The sequence below is a fragment of the Anguilla anguilla genome, chromosome 4 (assembly GCF_013347855.1).
Source record: "Anguilla anguilla isolate fAngAng1 chromosome 4, fAngAng1.pri, whole genome shotgun sequence".
Taxonomy (NCBI): domain Eukaryota; kingdom Metazoa; phylum Chordata; class Actinopteri; order Anguilliformes; family Anguillidae; genus Anguilla; species Anguilla anguilla.
In genome coordinates this window covers 32,411,647-32,427,607 of record NC_049204.1, presented here as the reverse complement: position 1 = coordinate 32,427,607, position 15,961 = coordinate 32,411,647, and the positions used below count along the sequence as shown (strand labels likewise).

The 15,961-nt window shown below is 40.9% G+C and overlaps 1 protein-coding gene across 3 annotated transcripts in view; it reads left to right on the top strand.

Moving 5' to 3' along the window:
* plod2 (procollagen-lysine, 2-oxoglutarate 5-dioxygenase 2) overlaps positions 1–13,666 on the top strand; it is a 39,574-nt gene extending 25,908 nt beyond the window's left edge. For 2 of the 3 annotated variants that reach the window (XM_035415402.1, XM_035415404.1), the window contains exons 9-20: positions 1,172–1,297; positions 1,387–1,508; positions 2,535–2,639; positions 4,372–4,497; positions 4,989–5,130; positions 6,001–6,063; positions 7,582–7,695; positions 8,001–8,066; positions 10,177–10,281; positions 10,625–10,771; positions 11,236–11,361; positions 12,120–13,666. In XM_035415402.1, coding sequence (XP_035271293.1) covers positions 1,172–1,297; positions 1,387–1,508; positions 2,535–2,639; positions 4,372–4,497; positions 4,989–5,130; positions 6,001–6,063; positions 7,582–7,695; positions 8,001–8,066; positions 10,177–10,281; positions 10,625–10,771; positions 11,236–11,361; positions 12,120–12,275 — 1,398 coding nt within the window. In that variant the 3' untranslated portion in view covers positions 12,276–13,666. The remainder of the gene's footprint in view (positions 1–1,171; positions 1,298–1,386; positions 1,509–2,534; positions 2,640–4,371; positions 4,498–4,988; positions 5,131–6,000; positions 6,064–7,581; positions 7,696–8,000; positions 8,067–10,176; positions 10,282–10,624; positions 10,772–11,235; positions 11,362–12,119) is intronic. The other variant, XM_035415403.1, reaches the window with a different exon arrangement.
* The last annotated feature ends 2,295 nt before the right edge of the window (positions 13,667–15,961 follow it).

Genomic DNA, 15,961 nt, shown 5'->3' with positions numbered 1-15,961 from the left:
GGGTGTGGCCATTGACCAGCCTTCTTCTTAGTGTGCTTTTCAGTGTGTGTTTAAGGCAGTGGGTGAGTTACAGGACTTGCTCTGAAAATTTGTCAAGAATTCAGCCAAGAATGGCGACTGATAGATGTTTTCAGGTATTAATCTTTGCTCCGAGTGCTCTCTTTCCCCTCCATCCCTCGACAGAATGATGTGGGGTTTTGGTAAAAGGAGGTGACCACATGGGTCAAGTATTCATAGCAAAGACAGTTGTGTGAGGCACACAAATTTTGCACAGTATGTGCCGCCAGCTGAAACTAATCCTGCGTAACTAGCCATTACTTTTCCTCTCGCATTCGGAGAAGGCATTTACCTGTCCTCAGGACAGTCCGGCAGTGTGTAGATAAATCTGCGCTCCTTGATTTACCGCGGGAGCATAGTCGAGGAGCGGTGGGGCTTTTCGCACAGTGCCTCGATTCAGACGGTGCGTGCGCAGAATCGGCAGGGGTCTGGGGAGGCCGGGTGTGTAAGAACACAGGGCTCTCTGTCTCTCTCGCTCCCTCCCTCAGAGGGATCGTACAGTCAGGTCAGCCCACGCCACCGGTGCGTGCATTCCGCAGCCCGTCCTTCCCCTGAGAGGGAGGCAGGAAACTGCGGGGGGGGGGGGGGGGGGGGCTGTTCCATAGGTTGCCGGGGCCAGACGGAGAGCCGTCGGGCCGCAGGCCCACGTCTCCCTCTCCGGTGGTAACTATTTGAAGGTTCTCTGGCTTGATCCTGAACTGTCCTGCTGTCCCTGGAAGGCAGAGCAGTTGCAGCTCCCAAATTAGATGGCTTCACCCACGCCCGGCCCCACTTTGTCTCTGCTGTAGGAGCGGTCAGGTCTGGATAAGTGTGTGTAGCTGAGCCACGTGTGCATGTCATAGGAAAGTGCTCTCTGCCACTGGGTTCTGTGACTTGGCCTCAATGACTTAATTTTACTCTAGGCCCATCTTATTTTTTCTTATATGTTCTGATATTATCATGTAATATTCCTTTTATGGCTTTGAATAACCAGGATGCTTTCTGTTGGAAGTCCTTTTACTCATTATTAATGAGCTCCCAATGAAATGTGTATATTGCACATATTGCTTACATCTTTTTGACACGATTTGTTATATCTGTAATCGTTGGACACACTTTGTTTTGTTTAACACAGGAATATCCAAGCGTCATGGTCGGTGTGTTTATCGAGCAGCCAACCCCATTTCTGCCAGAATTCTTCCAGCGCCTTCTGAGTTTGGATTACCCGAAAGATAAATTGACGGTTTTCGTTCATAACAATGTAAGCACACTGTCTCAGAACCCTCTTTTATGGCTGCAAATGAACCCTGTAACCCATTGCTAGACATGCATCTAATATCCCCTGTCTAGGAAGTTTACCATGAGAAGCACATCCAAAAGTTTTGGGAGGAGAATAAGAACACCCTCAAGAGTTTTAAAGTCGTGGGTCCTGAGGAGATGCTGAGCCAAGGAGAGGCCAGGAACATGGGAATGTATGCCTCTCACGTATATCATTTTGGAGCCACTTTGGTCTCTAGGATATAATGAACCTTCAAACATTCAAATAACCAGCCTTAATTGCTATGAGCAGTAAAGTCTGACTAAAATTTTGCCAAATTGGGTGTGATATATATCTTTATGTGGTCAGCATCCATCATCATGGTGACCTGTCACAGCTTGTGTTGTCCTTGTTAAGCCAGGCACCTTATCACAGTGAGGCGTTGCTTTAGATACCTGTATTTACGGCAGCCATGTATAATATAGGATCTTAAATCAAATCTGTCATCCTTGGCTGTCTGGCGCCTTAAAATGGGTAATTTAGGAAGGGCATGTTATACCTGCACTTGAGAAAATGATTATTTATTCAGAGTTTCACTCTGAACCATAGCACACTGTGTTTGCTCTCAGAAGCCTTTCCAGAGTTCACAGATTTTTATTAGTTATACTAATACTGAGTTATACTGCACCAAGAGATGTTCTGTGGTGTTTTATCTGAAGTGATACCATGCCTGCTGTTTTAACATGTTGAGAAAATACAGACATGCAAATTCATGTTTGTAATTAATTATGTATTCCTTGAAACAGCTCAACAAAGATATAAATATTAAACTGAAATCCATGGCTTGCGCTTACAGTAGCAAGCATATACCACGTAGATGGCTCTTATAAGCTCCACTGAGATATACTGTGGACAGACTGTATACTGTATTCTCAAATCATTGAGTTAAAAAGTAAACACACCTCACAATGGTTAATGAATAGGTCTTTGATGCCATGCCTGTAGCTGTGAGTAAAGGACTAATATTGCACGCCAATGATCGATGGGTAAAAATAATATTTAAAAACTTGCTATATTATAGGAAATATTGCTACTATTGATATAGGTAGCATGACTCATGAATGCCCTTTATAGCTCTTCTTTTAGCTCCTAGCAATGCACACATTCAACTGTAATGACGTTGGCTTTCCCCAGTGTTCCTTATGATGGCATTAATCCTTGATTTGTGGGTCCTCTACAGGGATTTGTGCCGCCAGGATTCAGGGTGTGACTACTACTTCAGCATAGATGCAGACGTGGTGCTGACCAACAGACAGACTCTCAAGCTCCTCATTGAGCAGAACAGGTACGAGGTTTATGCTGCAGCTGTCAGGGTCTTGGGACCTTCTTTGACAGCTGCTGTGTCTATGGAAACCAGCCGGTGTTCCTCAAACAGCAATACTACAAGAACATTACAGAAGAGTGAATGAAAACCCTTGCAGTTTAAAAATAAGCGAGGGTGGCTTCCTGTTTTCCTTATGATATGGGACCATAGCAGGCCCATATGGTCAGAGTTTGAAACCCCACCTCACATTATACCGAAAACAAACGTGTGTCCCTCTTTTTCAGATTTTTTAGAGCACTATAAACCAGATGTCTTTGTGGCAGTTGCACAACTCGTGTTGCTCCCATTGGGACTTGGGGTTGTTGTTCTCTGGAATAATTCCTCAGCGATATTTAAAGAAACCCTGGGAATTCTCTTCACCAGCAAGTTGCGGTGTAGGGGATGACATTTCTTTAACTCTAAATCTTTACATTTTATTGTGTTTGCATCTACTTCTTCCCTGCATTGCAGATAAAGACTATAATTTCCATTTCAAATTACTTGTTTTCCTCATGGCAGCTTAGTTCTTCAAACGTTTTTGTGGTTTTGAAATCTAACGGTAGATGATTGGTGGTGAACAGGATGATTATAGAATAATTACATCACCCTCCCTTTCATGTCAGGACTGCATGTCATGTATGTGGGCCAGATAGGCTGGCCACTGAATTGCCTATGATGGCTCAATAAATTTAAAATTCTAGGCTTGCTCTGTGTTCATCATTGCCAGCTATTTTAGGAATAATTACAGTGGGGGATTTGTGGATTCAGGGTTCCCTCTTTAATGCCCATTTCCCCTTTTTTCTCCCCAATTTGGAATGCTCAATCGCACGCACACTGCGATGCTCATGGTAACCACTGTTGTCGAATCGGGAGAGCGCAGATAAGCATATGCCCTTCTCCGAACCCTGTGATGTCACTGCTGCCCTCTACTCCTTTTCACATCGTGGTAGACCAGGCTAACTGCGCGATGGACCACCATTGGTCCCTGGTGCAAAATGAGACATTGTCATCCCAGCCAGCTGAAACCCACCCTCCCTGGGCTACACATTGCCCTGCATGGTTGCTGACCACATTTAGCACTGGCACAGTCTGGATTTGATATCATCCCACGGGGCTAATACATGTACTAGATCAGGGCCCTTAGAGCCTTCAAACAGCCCCCACTGATCAAACTATGACCCTCCCATTGTGGCTAGAGGTAATTATTCAGCATTCTTCAAAATCAATTGCCTTTCAGCTAGGTCTCTTGACCTTGGTCCTGGAGGACTGCATGATCTCCAGTTATGACTAGACAGAGACAACAGATATCAGGTAGAGAAGGGTTGACAGGGTTCTCCACAGTTGACAAGGTGATGGTGATGGTGAAGTTGCTGCTTGCACGGAATGAAAACCTGCTCACTTTTTTCCCCCCTGGGTCTTGACTGGTTGAAGTGAGGACTGGTTCTAATCATCCTTCACGTTTGACCGTTGCAATTACAAATTCAATATATCATTTAACACCAGGTCTTCTGAGACAGCCCCTGACTCTCCAATGTATTAGCCCCACCATAGTCCTCTGCTCAGTATGTGGTAGTCTGTAGGCATTCTTTTTGTCTGCTGAGGGAAGATTGAAAAGGATTTTTTGTGGTTCTCTGCCAATGAAGTGTCAGTGATTTCAGCATGATGCTTGACAGTTCTCTTCTCTTGGTTTTTTGTTTTTGTTTTAACCTTACAGGAAAATAATTGGTCCGCTTGTCAGTCGTCATGGTAAACTTTGGTCGAATTTCTGGGGAGCCCTGAGTGCGGACGGTTATTACGCTCGCTCTGAGGACTACACTGACATTGTTCAGGGGAAGCGTGTGTAAGTCCTGCGTCTGTAGCCATTCCCTTCAGCAGAGCTTCGGAACGACACTGCAGACCAAACTCAAGTCAACTTGGATTTTTTACTGGAGAAAAATTTCCCTCAGTCTTGTGTATGCCCAGACTAGATTGCTGTAATAGTAACTTAGTTATAAAAACTACAATGACCAAGACACCTGTTTTATGTGAATGTCATGAGCGTAAAACTAAGCTGGAAAGAAGATAATGGGTGATTATACCATTGGGTCTTACCACAGACAAAGAAAGTGAATGTCGAACATATGTTTCCTGCCTGGGAGATCCTGCCAGGGATTCCCATCATTCACTGCACTCTATCTTTACAGAAGAGGACTGGATGAGTTCCTTGGTCACGGATGGTGTGCCGAAAATAATGATGACATCCTTCCTTTCCAGGAATACGAATTGTGATTGCATCAAATTATCCATTTCTTGTCAATTTCTTTCAGTTGTTTTCCCTTTTTTCCTCCCCAGTGGCGTGTGGAATATTCCATATATGGCTCATATATACCTAATAAAGGGTGAGACTTTGAGAAAAGAGCTGAAGGAGAGGAACCATTTTATCCTGGAGAAACTGGATCCTGACATGGCTTTGTGCAGAAACGCTAGGGAGCTGGTAAGACCGTCTAGTAGCAGTGTCTGGCAAATAAGAGCAGCAAAATGAAAAGATCAATCCAATTGAGTTCCCACGTCTTATAACAATAAACATATTTAGATTGCTGCTGTAAAATGACACTGCATATTGTTAAGATTATGTTTACAAATATTAATAGTTATGCAAAACATTGTCAATATGTGTGTATTTTTAACAGAACAGATAACAGATTTGTGGAGGAAAAGCTTTCCTCGTATGTTTTAATTAGCTATAACTGAATAACGCAGTGTGTGTATATGAATGGAATGTTTCTTGATACCAAAAAACTTGCAGCTCCACTGAGATCAAACAGAAAAACTGGCAAGTATACCCAGTATAAATGTGCTGTCTGTCTTCAAGGCATGACTTCTCTCTATTTATGGTAGCCTTTGTGGCGCTTTAAAAGGTTTGCTGCTCCAGTCATCCCATTATTCTCCACCTTGTCTCACGTCTAATTTGTCATGTGATCATGTTTTGCCCAATAAGAATATGTGGCTGGCTGCTCGTTATTTATTTCTAAATCCTCTATGGCTTTGACTTCCTTCTCCAGCTCTGCTCTGTGCTGTATTCACATTGCATTGTCTAATGCAAAAGGGACTGCCTCTCCATTTCCACTTGTGTACTCTTGTGCACAAATGAGTTTGCTCCTTTTCTCCCAGCATGCACAATTCCTGGGAAAGTACTTCCTAAATTTTTTGCTTCAAAGGGACTCTTGCTTTTCTTCCCCTCCCCCTCTCTGCGGGTGCATCCTCTTTCCTTCCAAGGTGTACTGTATGCGGCGTATACGTATCTATCTCTCTCTTCAAAAAGCAATGTTACACAACTTACATGGTGCTTTTCCTTCGTTTTTAGACAATACACAGAGAGAAAGACTCCCCTTCTCCGGAATCATTCCATATGCTCAGGCCCCCAAAGGTTTAGTCTTGTTTTAATTATTCTAAATTCTGCTCTTCTCACTTTTTAAGTTAGCAGTTGAAGTGAAATACAGGATCTTTTGCACGAATTTCCAAAGGGTCTGGTCTTAATGAACCAGGTCACCAGTAAGTGTGCAACTTCTTATTTAAGTGTTCAGTACATTTAACATAATATTCTAGTTAACTGAGTAATACTTAGTATTTCACATGCCATGACAGTAGTCTGAGGAGTAGTATTTTGGGTGTTTTAAATGTTTTTTGTTTCTTTTTGGCGCAATATGGCCATTATTTTATTATTTTCAGAATCCACTTTTAAAATGTGTTTTATAATAACAGTGTAGTCACGTGTCTTCAAACAAGTGGTTTAAAACAAACTTTTTTGCGGTATTAACATTTCTAATATTTTCTAATATTTCAGTATTCACATTTTTATGCCACTAGGAAGTCTAATTCCAAAGACACCTTTAAACCATAATAGGCATCAGTGGGGAATATTTTGACATTTTCAATTAAAGTAAAAATCTGCCCGTATATATACATATATATACAGTTCTTAAATATTCCCATCATTTGCTAGGTTCCTTGGAAACCCGGCGTCCATTTCATGAGTGCAGAATCATTCACTGAAAGTTAGAGGAAGCACCTGATTGTCTGAGTTTTTTTTTCATTCCTCAAAAAATGAATGGTACCCTGTGCCAGGAGGGGGGGAGGTCGCCAAAAATCAAACAGAATCATAGCAACCTATTGTTGCCAAGTTCCCTGCAATAACCCCTGATGCTTAAATCAAGAGCAGAACCCCTGAGCACATGTGTAACAAGCTTATCCCCTTGCCCATTCTCAGCCTAAGCTTCTACAGGTACGGCAGCTAGCTCGGATGAAACCGTGCAGCTGTTTAAGCACAGTTTTCATTTTAATGTGTTCAGTCGCGCTGCAAATTATTAATACGGAATTAAATTTAAGTTATGTTGACTGTGCACCCCTCTCCACTTGAAAGGTGGACAAAATTCTTTCAGAGGAAGTAAAACACTATAAATTTATGCTCCACTGGAAGCGCAGCTGCAAAAGTCTAGGCTGAAAATGAGCCCTTGTCCCACATCAACGCCCTGTCCTGCTTCAAAGTAGATCTTGCACAGACCAGAGGGAATCAGATTCCTGAAATCGCTCTGTCCTCAGCTTACCAGCACCTCCATGTGTCCCTGTTCCCCCTGCTCCCACCCCTGAAAATCTGTACGCTGCATAAATAATCTTAGATTATTTATCGATTTTGTATCTATTGTTCTGTCAGGCGTGTTTTCTAGATGTTATGGTTTTAACTCCAATTCAAGAGATTTTGGAAGATTTTCATTTTTTTCCTGTTTTTCAAAAAAATATGTCTAAATGACCTGTTACAAAAGTCTGAACTGTTTCTTATTTTTATTTTATTTTTGTTTAAACCTTGTACTTTAATACACCTTTGTTTCGGTGGTTACCATTTTGCTCCTTGGAAACAAGCTAACATTGTTCTCTTTGTCTGCTGTAGGGTATTTTCATGTACATTACAAACCGTCATGAATTTGGAAGGATAATATCCACTGCTAACTACAATACTTCACATTATAACAATGATTTGTGGCAGATATATGAAAATCCAGTGGTAAGTGAATTATCGACTACTTTTATTTACATTTATGATCTTCTCTGACTACAAACACATACATTTACAACTGGCAGGAAAAAGCCCTGAACACATTGTAAACTCAGCATAATGTTGGTGTTAGCAGAGTATTTGTGTAAGAGTCTTACTGCTGTTGCACAAATGTAGTTAGTGAAAATGTGTGATTTGCTTTGGTTTGTCTGAAATTTTGTGAAATGAACCCTAAGACAATGGGGCCTCCCTAACTCACAGATCATTAAGTGAATCAGCAGTGTGCCAATAACATGTCCCCTGATTTATCACAGGACTGGAAGCAGAAGTACATCCACCCGAACTATAGCCGCATCTTCACAGAAAACCTCGCAGAACAGGTACATAGTAACCCAGGCTCCCAGAAAACCCTGCATGATAAAAATGGATGTTTTTTGTTGTTGTTATTTTCCAATTCCAGTTGTTATTTTGAAATTCTCCAATTTTGGATTTGTCAGTAGCACCTCTGAGTTACTGCGCACCAGGAGCACTGCAGTTGAAGTGAGTGCACTCCTCCAGTGCAAGCTAGTGACTATTTTACACCCTACTGGTCAGCACTACAGGCATATTGCTGAATTGGTAGCCTGTCAGCACCTGTTGCTTTACTGGGAGCAACACAATGTAGCAGTGACCTGAGGAACAGTGGCTAACTTAAACCCACCCTGACTCTCTGATGTGCTACTGCAACGGACCTCCAATCATAGCTGTCTGCAGTGATGATAAAGGCTCAAACCTGAGACTGCAGAGCTCTGTCTACGCTTATTGGGGGCCCAGAAATACTATTCTTTTATAAGCTAGGGCAGTAGTAAAGTTTGTAGCTTTGGTTACTTTTATTGGATGTGTAACTAAAATACAGAATTTGAACATTTTTTAAAATCGTAATTTGAACAGCAATAGGTCAAATGAATGTAGGTAAACAACTAAGCTACATGCTACTGTATGACCATCACAGTGTCTTGGATCAGATAGGAGGATTTAAATTAATTTAATTCATACATCTGATCCATAGCATCTCCCATTATTTGCTCATTCAGAAAGAGAGACCAGCCTAAGTGTTTGGCTCCCCTGCATTAAAAATACCTCACTCCTCCAAATAAACATGTCCCGAGCACTCACTGAATGGGCATGGGGAATGAATGGTGTGCACATTTAATTGGAATGAGAGGCAGGAGAGCTTAGTCTAATCGTTTTTGCAGTTTGGAGGTTAAATGTAATTAACTCTTGTAATGGATTGGCTGGGTTGTCCTTTCCATTGTCTCTCGTCAGCCCCTGCTCAATTTACACAGTGCCAGCAGAAGATACTCAGCGCAGTGAGATTGCATCAGGCCCGTGTCGCTGGCTGCTCTCCTATCTTATACTTACTGTGAAAAATGGTTCCCTATGACTCTCAGTTTTATTTCCCGATTAACTTCGACTACGCTTGCATTTGTTAATTTTCAGGATAATCAAGAGTTGTCCTATAACTTTTCTTGGACACTTTTAACGTTCACTGTCTTAGAAGTGGGAGCTGAGACTGTGAATGACTCACGCAATTGCATATGTTTCTGAGAACAGAGGAGGTTGTTTCAGGAAATGCATTGCAGACACTGACTATAATTCATCAGGGAATATCTCATGTATTATGTGTGGCTTTTTTCCCCTGTGTACATTTGACACCATTTCTTTCAAATGAGCAAGTACATGGTTTGGCTGTAATATTGTTGCAATATGAGACACCGCAACTTAATATATTTGTTACTGTGCAGATATTAAAATCTACATAAACTGTTTAGCATGTTCAGCTTGTTTTGCCTACAAGTACTGGATGCTGGGGAAGGAACATTCCAAAGATTTTTTTATTTTTACAATATATTTGAATGACTGTGAGTGAATTAAGCAATCTGGCATGAACCAACGATGACTTTTATTTTCTGGAGACATGCTGAACAGGGATTTAGATGGCTTAGTATCTAGATGAGGAGTTGATAAACATTTGAAGAAGGATTAAGTAAAGTGTAAACTGCACATTACTCACATTGCTCTAAGGAAGACAGGCAACAGAAGATAAATCAGTGACTGCAGTGACAGAATTGGTAAAGCAGAGATGGTATCAGCTAGTCTCTGCCTGTGCTAGAGGTAAACACAGAGAGAGCACGGTACATTTTCTGTATTTAGTCATTTATGGTAACCAATCGTTTTGCTATTAGAATGTTTTAGTGTGAAGTGCTTGGAAGAGTATAGTGCTATGGCATTTATGTATGAGTAAATCAAATATCAATTGGTGATCAAACAAAAAAGGTCAAGCTTGTTATTTAAGGAAATCAGTCTCAAACAGGTTCAGGATAGTAACATATTAAAGCACAAGTTCTCTGATTCCCATATGTGAGGTACCACACAAGAAATCTGTTCATGGAGAGAACACAAAAAGTTAATGCAAGTTAATGCCTTTTCTAACTCCTTTTTTTTGTATAGCCCTGTCCAGATGTCTTCTGGTTCCCTGTGTTATCTGAAAAGGCCTGTGATGAAATGGTCGAGGAGATGGAAAACTATGGCGTATGGTCTGGTGGAAAACACCAGGTTGGTTAAACTAATTCCTGCATATGTTTGGTTAGCGTATGGCCAAATCAGTAGGTTCTTATCTTAACTGTCCTTTCTGGTTTTTCTGTATGTATTTGTAGTAGTCTGCTGATGCTTTTTTTATAAACACTACACATCAGACACATTTGTGAACGATTCTTGAATCGCCAGCGTTCGCCTTGCTCGTTCCTCAAACAAACAAAAAAGGGATGGTGAGGGTTAGGGACACGCCCGGTGCACATAACTATCACTATGGTGACAGGAGTAGCGCAAATACAAGCATGCCTTGCTGTTTCTCTGCTATTTATCCTTCTTTGTTTACTTCACTGCGGTTTCTCCACAGGACAAGCGCATCACAGGGGGTTATGAAAGTGTTCCAACAGATGACATCCACATGTCCCAAATAGACTACGAGAAGGAATGGCTCCATTTCATCCGGGAGTTTATTTCACCAGTAACGCTGAAGGTCTTTTCCGGCTACTACACAAAGGTACTTTGCATAGTGAAGGACCCAGGAAGGCAATATGAGCAGTGCAGTCAATGGGCACTGTCGCTTCCAGCTGAAATTTTATGAAATCGTGTCCGTATTCTCTCATGGAAACCGATTGCGGTCTCACTTATTTTTTAAATTGTCACTATTTACTCACAATGGAACACAGCCATTTTTTTGTGGTGTGTGTTTAATAGTTTATTCATAGACATCTTTGGTTTTATAGTGTAAATCACTGCTCTTACAAGTCTCATGGGTCTTTTTTGCCTTCTGAAGCTCAACTTTTATTTAATACTGAACACGGACATGCTAGTTACTGTTAGCCATTTACACATGCTTTGATATATGATCTTTTCTGCTATATATGTTGTGATAGAGGATGGATGGGAGAAATTTGTAAGTATGGATGGAAGAATTTCAGCCTGTCAGACTTTTACACTGTCCTCCTTGCCTTTCCTCTTCAGGGCTATGCCTTGCTTAACTTTGTGGTGAAGTACACTCCAGAACGACAGGCCTACCTGAGGCCCCACCATGACACCTCCACGTTCACCATCAACATTGCACTGAACAGCAAGGGGGCAGACTTCCAGGTGAGACCAGGCTTCTGCTTTATCATAATAAAACAAATGGACTACTGTGTGACAATAGTCTAAGTTCCAAAATAGAAAACGCAAAAAAAAAGAATGGAAACAGGACTCAATGTTATAAATGTAAATATGAGAAGGTGAAAGAAGGCAGGTGGAGAGACAGGGAGGGAGGGAAAGGTTAGGAAAGCATAGACACAGGTTTCCTTTAACAGGAACATTGGTAACAGCTGGTAACAGGTGAGGTTGACCGCAATTGAATACGTTTGTTCATAAGTGTATACTCTTTTCTCATTTTAAATTGACATAAGTGACAAGGGAATATAAAAACTGATTTGATATAGTCCGAAAACATTATCTGTGTAAATTTATGCTAAATTTATTACTAATAATATAAAGGCAGAAGTTCAGAAAACATGAATCACTGCTAATGCAAGGGCTTAGCAAAAAGACTTTTGAAAGCCCCGTAAAGTCGGATACGGTGTTGTACATATGTTGAAAAATACCAGATGCTCTTAAATTGTGGGCATGTCCTGGAAATTAAATCTGAAAATACCCCCATTTCAACTTGCTTGGCTCGACTAAATATAGGATCTTGGGAAGATCTGTTTGTCAGAATGATACCTCACCAAAAATATAATGGCCCTGAAAGGGGAAAATACACATTTGTGGTGCGTCCACCAATGCCCCTAGGAACTTCTTAATCAGAAAGAGAACGTGTGTGGTTGTTTATTTTTGGGTCTTTGTGTGCCTTTGTTCTCCAGGGAGGTGGCTGCCGATTCCATAGGTATAACTGCTCCATCGACTCTCCAAGGAAGGGGTGGAGCTTCATGCACCCAGGCAGACTGACTCACCTTCACGAAGGCCTGCCCACAACCAAAGGAATCCGATACATTGCAGTGTCCTTTATTGACCCCTGATTCTTTGCCACAAATCCAGACTTCACCTTGGTTGTATTTTTCAGTATTTCAAATTTTTTAGATATTGTTTAATTTTGTTTTTTTTCTCATATTTTCTTGTCAACATTAAAAGAAAGATAAGACCATGGAGAAACTTTGGGGGGAGAACAGAGATTTTGTCCACCATAAAGTTTAATGCCTAAAGGGAAAATGACTGGATTACTCCTTTCTGTGCAATCAGGATGTCAGGTAATGTTCATACTATGAATCATGCATTTTCTCTAACATTTGGCATTGCTGAATGGCTACTTTGCAGTTGAACATTCCTTCAGAATCTTTTTCTTTTTTCCATTTTTGTATGCCATTGTTTGGTTCAGCTTTCTGAAAATGCTGTCATTAGAATTAGATTGACAGATAGGTATTGTGCATCAACTTTGACTGGTTATATACCCATAAACAGTGGCGCCAGCAGGAATCTCAGGGCCAAGGACAGATTGTGGCATGTGCCCCCCACCCACAAACCGTTGCTGAAATCAATAGCTCCACATTTTTTATCTTTATACCCACATGCATAAAATAGAAAGATTATGAATCAGGCTGGTGAATCAATCTAATTTATTTTGTTGCCTTTTGTTGCTCCTATGCCCAACAATTCTAGCTAGTTATCTTACATCTTTTTCACTCTGCAGGATACCTGTCAAGCAGTTTTTTCTCCAAGTCAGTATTTCCATTTTTTGTTTTGTCGTAATGTTGTGTTATTTTTTGAAATTAGGCTGTAGATTCATTTCATTTTTTGTTACATTTTTCTTTGTGTTTTTACGCTCCAGGTGTCTCAATAAACGGCATGTCGACAATGACGTTAGCTGGCTTGCAGTTGAATTTTTTAAAGGCAAGCTGATATAAAAGACAGGACAGTTTGACTAATGGGACAGAAAATAAATAATGAGGATAAAATACAGTATAATTCCTGACACCATTATTATATTTAATAACCAAGTTATTGGGAAGAAATTCTTTTTTGGGGAGTACATTCAAATGTAGCTTACCTTTATTGGCCCCACGTTGGCCTAGTCCAACCTATCCTCCCACCCCTGGCTGTGCCACTGCTCATGAACAGAGAATATTATATATTTTGTAACCTTTGGGCAGCACGTAAAAAAACAACAGAATTAAAAATTCTGGGTGAAGTAAGTTTTAAAATGGCAAAGGTTTTACTTGAAATGTCTTTCCATGAAACAATCTGGAATGGGCTGTAGTTTCTTAACTGATAGCATTTTGTAAATCTATTTCAGACTGTTTATTGTTTATGAGTTTTTTTGTTTATTGTGAGTGAACTCAGCCAAATCAAATGCTTAACTTATTGTGATCGTGATGGAAACAAACAATAAAAAAAAAATATTTTTAAAGTTTAATGGAGTTCATGTCAAATTTGTCATGAAGATGTAGTATGCCATCAATAACCTGTCCTATTCCAACATAAGAACAAATTACATGTTAATTAGTATTTATCAGATATTCAAATACATTACAAGTCTCAACTTATAATACATTTGTGCACATTTTGTTCTGTTTCTGTTTTACTCACCCCTGATGGAATTAAGAATAAAACATACAGCACGTAAGGCGAACCCTCAGTATATTACTGATCATTCATTGGAAACATTCAGGCGCAGGTTAGAATTACCTGGGGTTTGTGGTATTGGGGGCCATGTTAAAGTACAGTATATGAGAGTCCAGCAAGAGGCTAGTGTACACTGTATATTTGCACCTTGTGGTTAATTTTGGTTCTCATTAAGCGTACTGAATGGAGATATCCAGACTGAAAGGGTCATCAAGGGATCACTGTGTGTGTGCGTGCGTGCGTGCGTGCGTGCATGCGTGCGTGCGTGCATGCATGTGTGCATGCGTGCGTGTACGTGTGTGTCTGTGCAGCTGCTGTGCTGCTCTGACTAGGTGTCCTTAGATTCACTGCACTGGTCCTTCAAGAAAATGTGAGTATGTGAGTCTGATGCATGTGTATATTGTGTATTTCCTCTTTCCACATTTTGCATAATGCTTCCTGATTGTCAGGCAAAAGAACGATTTGCTTGGATAAAAGTGCATCGGTACAGCTTGAGCAATGCTTAACGATGCATGCCACTCACAAATCCATCTCTGTAAGAATAAGGGTGAGAATGTTCCATCTGAGAGGGGTGGGGGAGGTAACCTTAAGTGTTGGTATTGTTGCACTGTGAAAATCTGGATATTGTAAAGTTTCCCTTGCAAATATTCAAATCGTACACATGAGCACATATACATGCAGGCACACACATGCATGCACGCATGTGCAAACAGACTAGATTTCTGCTCTTGTAATTCCAAAAAAAAAAAAAAAGGAATGAATTACTGCAGTGCTGGAGAAGATGTCTCTCTTACGGAATGTGGTGTTTTTTCATGAAGGTTTTGCATGAAATTCAAGTTATGATTGGAACTCTGGCACGTGAAAACAAACATTTGTGACCACCAGTCATCATAGATGTGGCCAAATCCCCCAAAATGGAAAAAATAAGTATATACATTTTACATAACAATTATTATTATTATTATTATTATTATTATTATTATTATTATTATAAAAATTATAGGACACAGAAGACTGGTAGCTGAGCTCTTTTTTAGCAGAAGAGAAGAGTGCCTGTTTCCTGTGAGCCGGATGTTTATACTGAGGAATGGCGGAGTGAGATGATCGAGGCCAGCTCTGTGTAAAATGCTCCCAGAAGGGTGAAAGTGCTCTTTGTAACCAGTGCCCGCCCCTCTATACCCTGGACTGAGCTGATGAAAGGTGACATTGATCCACCCTCATGCTCAGGAAACATGCACGGGTAATAGGCTTTAGGGTTTGCCGAAAAACCGACAAAGGAAAAAGAGAACTCTCAGTCTGCTTTATCGCTGAATAGCTAATATATGCTCTAGTGAACTGAGTATACTAAGTACTTTCTTCCAGATTTAATTTAATTGTCAAGCAAAGTAGAACTATCTCTTTATATGTTCCATAGTTTGCATATTACATGTGTTATTTTGTTTAATGTTTGATGAAAATACATTATAACATGATGAGTGCCGCGTGTTGTTCATTTACGTTTGTAGTCAACGCAGGCTATTCACCTGTCAATCAAAGTTGGCTTTATGCAATAACTGTTCACAGTATATCATTGGCAAGCGCAAGTAACATTTAAGGTCAAAGCCTGAAAAGCATCTGGGCCAGCAGGGTAAAATAGACATGAAGCATTATATACGATGGTTATCGTAATCCAAGTGTCCCCATAAATGCAGGGTGTCTGTTGACAGATAGCCATTATACACAATGTGGCATGTACTTGAGCCTCAACCACATTTCGCATTCGGCAGTGAGAGTGTTTACGGGCCAGTGTAAATCCAGCCTGAGCACAAACACGTGTGAGGCCCAGAAGCAGAGACAGGCTCTGGGACAGCCGCGGGACATGCTATTTCCGCTGATTGCCGGTGCCACCCTGTTTACTGCGAGGCAGATCCTGACCACCCTGTGTATCTGAGAGGAGGATGGCAGGTCATGCCATCAGATAGCGTGTGTGCTATGTCACCCAAGGCCTGAGATCTGATGGATCCTCCAGCCAAAGCAGGGTGAAGAAACAAAATGGGCCTTCAACTCACACACAGTGAAACAGAGCAGGCCTACACTGTCTTATTGT